We start from the raw sequence: 12,934 nt of genomic DNA, 5'->3' as shown, positions 1-12,934 counted from the left end.
TTCTTTTTAAGAAATTTGCAGTTATCAAAAATCTGGGTTTTGCTTTGTCATTATGGGGTATGGAGTGTAGATTGTGTAGAAAAAAAAAGAAAAAAATATATATATATATAATATAAAGCATTTTAGCATAAGGCTGCAACATAACAAAATGTGAAAAAATTAAAGGGTCTGAATACTTTCTGAATGCACTGTATATATTTGTCACAAACAGATCTACAAAATGCTCAGATAGTGTCAAATTTCCAAGACAATTAGAAAATAATAGAATAGAATATACATATTCTGATATATTTTATTGTTTTATTTTTCAATTATCAAAGAGATGATGTAACAAATCAAGAACAGGATTCATTACTTCCACACTGAAATTTCATGAGACGCAACTGGTTGTTAAACACATAAGGAGCTACACATAACACATGAGATACACATAAGCTACACGTATGTATTTTCTCAGACACTTTTTGAGTAACTTTAGGTAATTAAGCAGTTATAAAACATTAATTGTTTTTGCAATTTTGCCTTTTTTGTTACACTTTTTAGAAGAGAAAGGTTGAGGAATACTAAAGAGGCATGGGCATAACTCCAAAAAATGCCTGTGGTACAGGGGGTGGAATGAGGTCCTGGGGTCACTAAAGACCCTAATGCATTAAAGGGTTAATGTGTGTGTGTTCAGGGTATCCGTGTGGGAGACATGAGGGCGTGGCGGCAGCACTGGAACTATCAGCTGTATAAAGCTCTGGAGCTTCAGTATCAGGTGGGATTAGAAGCTCTCAACAAGAACCTGCCTGAGATCAACATCGACCTCATCTTCAAGTAAGAACTGCATATATCTCCTGCATGACTGACTTTCTGCAGTGGAACACAAAAGGAGATGTTTAGCAGAATGTTCACACTGCTCTTTTCCAAATAATGAGCGCTGCAAGTGACCAGGGTCTGTCAAGCTTCAAAAGGACAAAAAAGCACCATAAAAGTAGTTAAAATGGCTCGTGCACCATATTCCAAGTCTTCTGAAGTCATACGATATCTTTGTATGAAGAACAGACTGAAATTTAAATCGCTATTCACAAAAAATCTTCTCCTCCGCCATAGCTCTCAAATCTTGTTCACACTGAGGTTCAAATTTGACCTGACGGCAAATAGATTACTTTTATAGTGCTTTTTGATGCTTGACAGCCTCTGGTCACCATCCACTTGTATTGTATGGAAAAGAGCAGTGTGATTATTCAAAACCAACAAAAGAAAGTCAGTCATGCAGGATTGGAATGACATGATGGTGTGTGATGGCAGAATTTTCATCTCTGTTTCATCTTGTGTGTTTCTCCAGGCATGGGCGTCTGCAGTTCCGTCCAGCGTTCGAGGAGGTCAGGGCAAAGTACTACCGCGAGATGAAAAGGTTCATCTGCATCCCCAATCAGTTTAAGGGCGTGAGTGAGACGGGCGAGGAGCCCATCTTCACCTGCATGATCGAACGCAACGTCAGCGGCTTCCTGACCATCTTCAGCAAAGCCGAACATCTCTTCAGTCGACTCGCACGCATGCTGGACAAGTTCAAGGTACAGCAGACCATTCTAAACCCTAGTGAGGTAACATTTTAAGACATCGTAGGCACCGTTTCAAACAGTAGGCAGCAAAGTTATGCTGCCTTATAGGTGAGGTGGGTAAAAATATTGATTTTCCGATGCATCGTGATCTTTGTTTGAATGATCTCGATATCGATTCTTAAAGGTGCACTCAGTAAGTTTTTGTTGATGTTGTCTTGGACTTACAGTGACACCTAGTGGCGTGGATGCAGCATCATTCAAACGCACTCATTTTCAGTCGTTGTAGAAATGTACTTTTCACAGCCAGCCATGGTTAATTAAATCCCTGAGTTAAAGTGTCCTATAACAGGGTGGTTACTGAGATTAAGCATGTAGTATTCAGCTGGGCATGTGATTCTAACATGGCAGCCCCCATGAGAGGACCCTCTCCATGTAGAATAAAACCAATTTTATAAGGCTACTGATATGACTAAAGTGTTCATCTCATCTCGTAAAACTTTTTAAATGGAGTGGCGGTGGCGTAGTGGGCTAGATCACAGAACTGGTAAGCAGAAGGTTGCCGGTTTGATCCCCACAGCCACCACCATTGTGTCCTTGAGCAAGGCACTTAACTCCAGGTTGCTCTGGGGGGGATTGTTCCTGTAATAAGGGCACTGTAAGTTGCTTTGGATAAAGGCATCTGCCAAATGTGTAAATGTAAAATGAGGAAAAAATTGCTGAGTGCACCTTTAAATCCCACGATTGATCTTTCACTCTATGTGGCAACCGTTTATAATGCATTCGTAACCAAATCTCATGCTATGTGACTAAAAATGTCAATGATTACCACTGGCCAGTAAATGTTCAGATTTCACTCAGCAGTGATTGAGTAGTATAGTGGAGAAGTAGTTATGGTAACGCTTTATTTTGATGGTCCCAAGTAGATATTTAACTGACTATCTGTGACTTATCAACTGGCTTGCTATGGCTAGTAAACAGTGTTTCAACAAACATTCAGTAGACTATCAGTAGCCTGTATATAGATCTTTATTAATGACCTACTTACATTATTGTTGAGAACATCAGTTCATTAAAAGGTCATTAATAAAGATCTATATACAGGCTACTGATAGTCTACTGAATGTTTGTTGAAACACTGTTTACTAGCTATAGCAAGCCAGCTGATAAGTCACAGATAGTCAGTTAAATATCTACTTGGGACCATCAAAAACCCAACCATTATTTATTGTTGTCCAGTTTGTCATTATAATATGATAGAGTATTTTTGCTATTACTTTGAGGATTTGTTGAATGCAATAGTAATATATTTCTGTCTTTTTTACTTTACTTTCACCTGGAGCTTATATTCTAACACTGCAGTGTTTTGTTCACCATGTTGCAAAAGGTTTATTTTTATTTTTTTGTAAGCATCGTAGGCAACATTAGTAACAGTATTGTAACAGTAAACATACAAGGTACGGTGGCCCCTCAGCACACTAGAGCAGAAGGACAAAAACATTGCCGTTTATCAAGCACTGAAACTTTGCTTGTTGAAGAACAGTCACCTCTTTGCAACCTAAACTTGTTCAGAACGTTCAATCTTTGTGACACATATGCTCAAAACAATGTAGACGCAGCGCAAAGAATGAAACAGAATGCAGGTGTCACGACATGCGTTTTTGAAACCTGAAGTTCTTTTTAACTTACACAGTGTCTAAAAATGTGCCGGTCCTGCGCGAGACACTGAAGAAACAGTGAGACACGGTGCAGCAGTCAAGGACGTTTGTCCAGAGCGTTTACATAGGAAAACAATGAAAAAACAGAGCAGATGCACGCAAAAACACATTCGGTGTGAACGGCCCCTAACTCTTCTGTTCGCACGTATCTGTGAGTGAGAGCGTGTGGGCGAAACAAGTTCAGAAGGCCTATATATTTTGTCATAAGTTACAAACCCGAACTTGCCGGACCTCTAACGTGAACCGCTCTGAGTGCGCTGACGACAGCGTATTTGCGCGTGTACCCAGAAGAACAGGTCACTCAAGCGGTTTTTGCAGAGATTTCCTACCGGGGTGGTGGCCCCCCGACATCCGGGGCCCCATGCAATGGCGTGGTTTGCGTGGTGGTTAAAACCGCTACTGAAATTATACAATAATATATATATATATATATATATATATATATTAACAAATATATACATGCAACATAATATATGCTATTTTAAGACATTAATTGATGGAATAGACTGAATTTGAAAATTTTTCAAAAGCTAAAATGTGACCAATTTGATGAAAAATTAATGATAAAATATAATTTGTAAAATTAATATTTTCGAATTGTACCTAGTAGAAGGGTTGCTTAGAAGTTTCCTTTATAATTAAGAGCATAAGCTAAGAATTTATTTGATGTTTTACGCAAAATGAACATTGTGACAGAAATGTACCCATATGAAGCGATATCGAATTGAATCAAAAGCTTGTGAATCGGAATCAAATCTGGAAATCTGTATCAATATTCAGCCCTACTTATAAGATACCTTGTTTTGGCCAAAAATGTAAGGCAGTATCACATGTCTGCTTCAAGGAAAAGGCAATGCCTGAATGCATTGCAAATCTATGTTGGCGTATTTGTAATCTAAAAACATTTATTAGTAGTCATTAGTTGAGTCTCTCGCGTGCTTCAGTGAGCACTGTTTATGTGACGCGCTTTAATGACCGTCTACAGAGTTGCTGCCCAGAAAGAGCGTTCGAAATCAGTCACATTTGAGGTTCCATTTGGGCTTGGATGCTGCCTTAGAAGATAGCTGCCTATGTAGATAGTAGACAGCAAGGCAGCTCACTAGGGTTTGGAACAGACATTACTTTGGTTCTGTACAGTCCCTAATATAGACGAGTAATTCACACGGTGGATAAAGGTGGATTCCAACACAAGAAAAAGAACCAAAAGGGATTTTCTGCACATAAAGGTGATGAGCTAATACATTTCGTCTGTACAGGTCAGTACACTGTGGTGTTATAGAAAACACCTTAGACTCACACCCACCAACCCACACATACACATCTGTTCAGCTTCCCAGAGCTCAATGTTTATGAGATATTGTCTGTGTCTTAAAACCTAGTGAGCTGCCTACCTAGACAGCATTTTTGGGCATCATATACATTGGGGGACAAAAGTGAGACTATATTGAAAATCTGGGATTTAGGATATCATTTTAACTTGAAAATATGCATAAAGTTTTAGTATGTTGATGTTATTAGGTAAAAAAAATAAATAATAATAATAATAATTATATATAAGATTTTTATTTTATTTTATTTAATAATATTTAAAAAAATGTCTGTCTATCTATATATATTTAATTAGGTTCTGCACTATTTCTAGGTCACTAAAAACTAGTGCATGCTGTTAAGGCAAAAGAGGCCATATTAAATCTTAAGAAATTATAAAAATAATTTACATTTTTAAACTTTTCACTCAAATGTTTATGTTGATAAATCTGTAATGAAAATGTTACATTAAATTAGGAAAAAATGCAAAATAGAAGCATTTTCACAAGTGGTCTCAGACTTTTCGACTCTCCATTTAAAGCGCCTACTATGCCTAAAAATGCTGTCTAGGTAGTCAGCTCACTATGTTTTAAGACGCAGCCAACATCAACCTCTCTTTGTTGCTCTTTTAAACTTCCGTTCTTAAAATGCTGTCTGCTTTCGAGTGTGGTTTCAAATACACCCTGATGAAGGTTATTCTACCGTGTTATAGAGTATAATATGAATACGGGGAATCCCAGCCTACTCGTGCATAAAATCACTTCTGATTTCTGCTGCCTACGCAGAGAGGAAACAGGGTGAACACTTCCTCCTTACCAGAATGGCTGGGAAAATGTGCTTATGCTCCGATAAAAGATTTGTCAGCTGCAGTGCAGCCTCAATTAGCTGTTTAAAAAATTCAGAGATCAGTGATCTCATCATATTTTATTTTTAAACTCCTTGCACATTCTAAAAATAAAATAAATCTGCCCATTGGATGCAAAATACACCACCGGCCTCTTTCTAATGAATATGTTCTTTCCAAAACTGTAATGACAGTTGAAAGAGAAACAATAGAAGCTTTTCTTGTAAAGGACAAAGATATTTATTTCGTTATTACTGGATTGGAATTTTCTGTAGCTGATAACAGAAAATACGTTTTGGAAATTCGGCAAGATAAGTGAAAATTAGTTGCTGAAACAAACTCTAGTCACATAATTTATCTGAATCAGTGTGAATGTGTGCATAAATTATACAGTTTTTGCACTGCCAGCCAAAGGTTTGGATACACTTGACTGTATTTACTTTGATCTAAAGGCTTATGATTGAATATTATTTAATAATACAGTATATTGCCAAAAGTATTCGCTCATCTGCCTTTAGACGCATATGAACTTAAGTGACATCCCATTCTTAATCCATAGGGTTTAATATGACGTCGGCCCACCCTTTGCAGCTATAACAGCTTCAACTCTTCTGGGAAGGCTTTCCACAAGGTTTAGGAGTGCGTTTATGGGAATTTTTGACCATTCTTCCAGAAGCGCATTTGTGAGGTCAGACACTGATGTTGGACGAGAAGGCCTGGCTCGCAGTCTTCGCTCTAATTCATCCCAAAGGTGCTCTATCGGGTTGAGGTCAGGACTCTGTGCAGGCCAGTCAAGTTCTTCCACACCAAACTCGCTCATCCATGTCTTTATGGACCTTGCTTTGTGCACTGGTGCGCAGTCATGTTGGAACAGGAAGGGGCCATCCCCAAACTGTTCCCACAAAGTTGGGAGCATGGAATTGTCCAAAATCTCTTGGTATGCTGAAGCATTCAGAGTTCCTTTCACTGGAACTAAGGGGCCAAGCCCAGCTCCTGAAAAACAACCCCACACCATAATCCCCCTCCACCAAACTTCACAGTTGGCACAATGAAGTCAGACAAGTACCGTTCTCCTGGCAACCGCCAAACCCAGACTCATCCATCAGATTGCCAGATGGAGAAGCGTGATTCGTCACTCCAGAGAACGTGTCTCCACTGCTCTAGAGTCCAGTGGCGGCGTGCTTTACACCACTGCATCCGACGCTTTGCATTGCACTTGGTGATGTATGGCTTGGATGCAGCTGCTCGGCCATGGAAACCCTGTATTAATAAATACAGTCTTGACAAACACTAATAGGTTCATTTGAAAGATTAGAAGCTCTACTTTACAATGCATGTAGGCATTATGACCAAAACTGAACAAGTGCTTTGAAATTTGCAGACAAACCAGAAGTTTTCACTTTTGATGATTTATAAAAAAAATAAAATAAAAAAAATAAAAAACATATTTAGCATATTATTGCAATCAGAAAAAACATCAGACTGATCAAATAGTCCATGTGTCATATGTTGTTGGAAAGGTCTACAAGAGTAGAATACAACCAGCCTATTTGTTTTACTCACAGACAAAAATATAGTGAGTAATATCTAAGTATATATCTTTGACATACATGTTACATGTGAACAGGTGTTGCTTATATGCTGCGTTTTCACTTATAACTTATAAAAAAATAAATGGAACATAAAATGTCACATATGATTACTTACAGGAGGTGATTATCTTTCAAATGAGTCCACACACAAGGTAATCGGATGCATAGATCATTAGATAATCCACATGAAGCACAATGTTACATATGGCCACCAGGAGATGGCGCCAAATACGTTACACAGACTCAATGATGACTCAAATGACACAGAATGAAACTCATTCAGTAAAATCTCATTACTAAAATCATGTCTGCATGTCTCATTGTTGTGTTTGCATGTGTAATTAGTTCTTATGTACAATTATTATGTTTTATTTGTTTGGAGAGGCTTTTGGACACTATGCTAAATTATTTTTGTAATGCTATAACTTTTGATTGCTGAAATTTGAAATCTTTCTCAGTTAGAGTTGACATGATTGGGAACAAAACAAAAGCAGTTTTTCGGAGACACCTTATTTACACCCAGAGATATTTTTAATGTCAAATCAGAAAAATAAGAAATAAATTAAATGTTTGGCTCAAGTTTCTTAGGCTGAGAGTCTCAGAATTTATCAAAATCTATTTAATTAAAACATTTGAAAATAATTCTTTTCAGTGAGTTTTAAGCTTATTTTATAAGCCTTTAATTTTGGGTATGCCATTGAAACAGGAAATCTATAAAAACACCTTCAGAGCTTAAACGGTTAATTTATTAAAAAAAATATATACAAAAATGAAATTCACACAAACAGTTACTAGAATACACCTCTACTGTGATGAACTTAAAGTCAAAAGTGTGGTGTCAAAAAAGTGGTGGAACCGCCCAGAAACAGTAATAAATAAATAAAAGTCTAATTAAAATCTGAGATTCTTGATAAAAGAAATGTTGACATAAGTAGTTTGGATAATCTTTTATTATTATTTCTTTAAAAAATATGATTAATATTTTACAATCCTTTGTCCACCAAATCAAAGTCAGTGTAACTAACATTTAGGTGGTCATTCTGTTGCCATTCCTTTATTTAGTGTGGAAATTTTAATGAAGTCATGTTTTCGTTCAGGTCAAATGGAGTAACTCTAAGAAAGAATTCATGTTATTTGTCAACGACCCATTCGTGTGTGTGTCTTTGTAGGATTGGGTGGTGCTGGGACAGGTGGATGTGGACGTTCTGGTGGAGAAACACCTTCATAGTGTTCAGGACTGGGAGAGAAACTTCAAAGCTCTCAAAGCCAAAGGAAAAGAGGCCGAACGGTTGCCAAGGTCAAACACACACATGCATTAAAGAGAGTGTATTTTGTATGGTGTGAATGCATGCATGTGTTTGTGATATTCATGTCAGTATATTGTGTGTTCCAGAGGTTATGCTGTGTTTATTAATGATTGTGTGTGTGTGTGTACAGCACAGAGAAGATAGACTGTATCACAGTGAACTGTGAGCCCGTTAGAGCAGCAGTTGATGACCTCATCCAGAGGTTGTTTGATGCTCTGCTGACGTCCCTCAGGAGATCCATCCAAGGTGAGATGTCATACTAAACACACTCTACAGCTTTCATTGTGCTCAGAACTAAACTTTAAAGGTGAGGGGTGTATTTTTCAGTGGTACAAAATTGGAATTACAAAAATAAAGATGTTTCTTAAACACTCCTACTGCCACATCCGCCCCGCCCTCATCTTCCGTTGCTCATCCAATCAGACTTTAGAGCCAGAACGTTTTACAATAAAGCACTTGTCACAATATAATTGTGCTTCTTCAACACAAGAGGTATTCTGACCTACAAAATGAACTACATCAACACATCAAATTGAAGGAAAATGGCTTGAATGTTATTTTTTTTTATTATATCCAAACGTGTATTATCAAATTTTCACACTCTGTTTTCTCTGTATCTGAACATAGCTGAGCTAAACCCGTCTGTCTCAGGACATTTTACAGTCGAAGAGACAAATGAATTCACAAAATGTTTAGTTACTGCATTTTGCCTTTGCATGGCAGTATAGTCAGTAGAATTTTGATGCAACTTTCCACACGGCACAATTTGCCCCCCCCCCCCCCATCAAATTTGAATTATCCATCAACGTTTTACATTTTCGGTAAATGGCTTGGCATGTCTTAAAAATGCGAGATGTGGAAGAAAACAGCGAGACCAGGCACAACGAACAAAGACGACCATCTAGTGCATGTTTACATGCAAAAACAGCCCTCTTCAATAACGAATGTGAGGTAGTTTATCTACACATTATAGAAAATATATTGTTAACTCAATCATTTTCATGATTAGTATCATTAACAAGAATTAATGCATTGTACAATGCTAAAAAGAATGTTCAAACTTAAAGGGATAGTTCACTCAAAAATAAAAAGCCTCTCATCATTTACTCACCCTCATGACATCCCAGATGTGTATGACTTTCTTTCTTCTGCTGAACACAAACAAGATTTTTAGAAGAATATCTCAGCTCTGTAGGCCCATGAAATGCAAGTTAATAGGGTCTAAAACTTTGAAGCTCAAAAAGCACATAAAGGCAGCATAAAAACAATCCACACAACTCCAGTGGTTTAATCCATGTCTTCAGAAGTGATATTGATAGGTGTGGAGTGAGAAACAGATCAATATTTAAGTCCTTTTTTCTATAAATCTCCATTTTCACTTTCACTTTCACATTCTTCTTTTGTTTTTGGAAACTCGCATTCTTCATATATATCGCCATCTACTGGGCAGGGAGGAGAATTTAGAGTAAAAAAGGACTTAGATATTGATCTGTTTCTCCTCCACACCTATCAAATCACTTCTGAACACATGGATTAAACCACTGGAGTTGTATGAATTGCTTTTATGCTAACTTTATTTGCTTTTTGGACCTTCAAAGTTCACTTGCATTGTATCTACAGAGCTGAGATATTCTTCTGGAAATCTTTGTGTTCAGCAGAAGAAAGTAAGTCATACACATGTGCACCCGAGTCCGCTTGAAAAGGTGGTCTGGGGTACGGTTCATGTGAACTCCAGTATGGTTTGCTGCTGATATGAACGCAGTCGTACCAAATCGTGGAAGTGAACCGCTTGTGATGACGTTTCATTTGAGTCTTTGCAGGCTCCCGATCGCAATTATTATGGTATAATGCATTTCTCCTGCCTGCTTGTGTCCAAATACACCACTTTCAGAGAGCAGCTCACATTCTTCACATCTCTTGCAACGCATCCGCAGGCTCGCGGCAGACAAACGCTAATATTCATCACATCATTGCACACTCAATGCATCCGCGGGAGACAAATACAAGTGTTCTGTGCATGGCAAGTTTTCATGGTAAATCCAAAGAGACAAACTTTAATACTTCACTCAACACAGTGACATCTTCTCAAGTTTTTACCTAGTTACAGTGGTAAACAGCTGTCGCTTGTACTCACGTTGATGACGTAATCAGACCGTGGTTCGGACCCAAATAATGTGATGTGAACCAAGGGCGTAGATTTGGCTTGAACATTGGGGGGGTTACAGTGTGAACAATTTACGTTTCCATTGATCATGGTATAAATATTGGGCGGGTTGTACTTGCTTGTTTTTATTATTGGGGGGGGGGTGTTACCTCCTCCCCCCCATCCCCCCCTGGAATCTACGCCCCTGAAGTGAACACAGACCAGGGCAGCGGGAAGGGGAGGAAATGAACTTGGGTTTGGTCCAAGCAATCGAACCAAGTGTGAAAGCACCCTAATGATGAGAAGTGTCATTTTTGGTTGAACTATCACTTTAAACTACATTCAAATAGTTATGAATGTCATGAAAGTTTGATTGATATATTTTCAACTTCTAACCTGTTATGAATTGTATAGACCTAATGTTTGTAATGAAAGTTGTGTTTTTTGTTTATCAGATTAGGATAAAGGTGAACAATCAGGACATTTGCAGTCAGTTTTCCTGTAAACTAATAGTATTCCCCTTTTCTTTTTCTTTTTTTTTTTTTTTTTTTTTAATATCAGAGAAGGTGTCCCATGTCCTCTTTTTTTTCTGTTTCATGAGAAACGCTTCTTCTGAATGTATGTTCAGGAAATCAGATTGTACAACACTGACACCTGCTGGTCATAATCTGTACTGCGTGTACTCAATCATTTGGTAATGCAGTCTTCCTCCCTTTCTGTCTCTGTGTAAACTACACAGGTCACATTCAGGTGATCGATTCTTTTGTGTCTGGTGCGATGGAGACTCTGTCATTGCGCCCTGAAAGCATTGATGAGATTGGAGAGGCCAATGCCAAACACAGCCAATTAAACGCCCAGAAACCAGAGGTACATCACTAGCAAAATCAATGTGACACTTAGTCACTTTTTTTTGTCAATTTTGAGAGTAATTGTGGGACCACAGCCTGTAAAGTTAATTCTGATGTCAGCTGGTCGTTATTGCAAAATAAACACCAACAGGGTGATCAGGACCCTGACGTGGAGCTGATGATATGAAATACTGATTTGCATTAAAATTCTGTTATTATGTGAGAAGAAAGATATCGCAGAGTCTCCAGAAACAGCTGAATTCCACTTCCGGTTCACTTGCGAAAATTACTGTCTGACTGCTCGTTATCGCGCTTATTACACGACTACTTGCCAGATAAATAAATAAATGGACATGAGTACGAGAAGTAGGAAAGATGACTTGCAATACCCGGATCATTGATGAAATATAATTTAAAACACACTGAGTAGTTTTCAGTGAAACTGCTCAATGGGGACTTTGCAAATACTACAGTATGATGATGTGTATTGTGTAAAGCCCTGTACAAAAAAAAAAAACAAACAAAAAAAAAAGACTCCAGGCCACTGGATGGCAGGATCGACCAATCGGAAATGAGTATTCCAAACAGCCATGTAATAATGTCATTAGTGTTGCATCCATGTGTAAATGTTGTTTTGTTGTTATCTTGACGTTGTGTGTAGATATTACCTCAGTTCCAGCAGGTGGAGGAGAAGAACAGACTCTTGCGGTCTGTAGCGGGTGGAGGTGTGGACACCATCAGCTCCCTCAGAGCCAAATGGGACAAATTTGAGTTAATGATGGAGAGTCATCAACTCATGATAAAAGAACAGGTGAATACATATCACAGATACACATTAACAAACACTCAAAATATACACCAGAACTGGCCAGGATTTAGGATTTCATTGGCTTCCTTTCAATTAATGATTTGTAATTTGAATGCAATTGGCCTTCAGATAAATTCAACACAGTCACACAAAAAAACGTTTTTTTTTTCCCAACACAATTTTTGGAACAAAACATCATTATATCATGAGTTTTGGCTAATTATGCGTATTTATCCCTGATATTTAGTTTTTTAAACTGATTAGACAAATGAACACCGTGAACACAGCCCTTATAAAGTTCAGTGAGTGAGTCATTTATTAACTCTGTAATTAAATGAAAATTCTCTCATCATTTACTCACCCTCATGCCATCCCAGACATGTATGACTTTCTTTCTTCTGCAGAACACAAATAAAGATTTTTAGAAGAATCTTTCAGCTCTGTAGGTCCATGCAGTGCAAGTGAATGGTGACCAGAACTTTGAAGCTAAAAAAAAGCACATAAAGGCAGCATAAAAAAAGTCCAAAATTGAAGCGATCCAATTGGTTTTGGGTGAGAACAGACCAAAATGTAACTTCTTTTTCATTATTACCAGTAATCTTGACATCAGCAGTCTCCTTGGCGACCATGACTTTAAGCTCGATTACACTTCCTAGTGCCATCTATCGCTCTGCGCATGCGTCAAGCTCTTGGAATTTTAATCGAGCTTGAAATCGTGGTCATGCCTAGAGACTGCAATGATAAGATGTACAGTGATAAATGAGTTACATTTTGGTCTTTTCTCACCCAAAACTGATTAGGTCACTTCTGAAGACATGGATTAAA

At 37.9% G+C, this 12,934-nt stretch overlaps 1 protein-coding gene across 1 annotated transcript in view; it reads left to right on the top strand.

The window, feature by feature from the left end:
- LOC127422577 (cytoplasmic dynein 2 heavy chain 1) overlaps positions 1-12,934 on the top strand; it is a 143,621-nt gene that overhangs the window by 22,754 nt on the left and 107,933 nt on the right. Inside the window, exons 17-22 of the mRNA XM_051666214.1 lie at positions 677-816; positions 1,328-1,556; positions 8,173-8,300; positions 8,441-8,556; positions 11,193-11,320; positions 11,963-12,112. Coding sequence (XP_051522174.1) covers positions 677-816; positions 1,328-1,556; positions 8,173-8,300; positions 8,441-8,556; positions 11,193-11,320; positions 11,963-12,112 — 891 coding nt within the window. The remainder of the gene's footprint in view (positions 1-676; positions 817-1,327; positions 1,557-8,172; positions 8,301-8,440; positions 8,557-11,192; positions 11,321-11,962; positions 12,113-12,934) is intronic.

Source organism: Myxocyprinus asiaticus, chromosome 31 (genome assembly GCF_019703515.2).
Source record: "Myxocyprinus asiaticus isolate MX2 ecotype Aquarium Trade chromosome 31, UBuf_Myxa_2, whole genome shotgun sequence".
Lineage (NCBI taxonomy): Eukaryota > Metazoa > Chordata > Actinopteri > Cypriniformes > Catostomidae > Myxocyprinus > Myxocyprinus asiaticus.
This window is presented reverse-complemented; position numbering and strand designations above follow the sequence as displayed.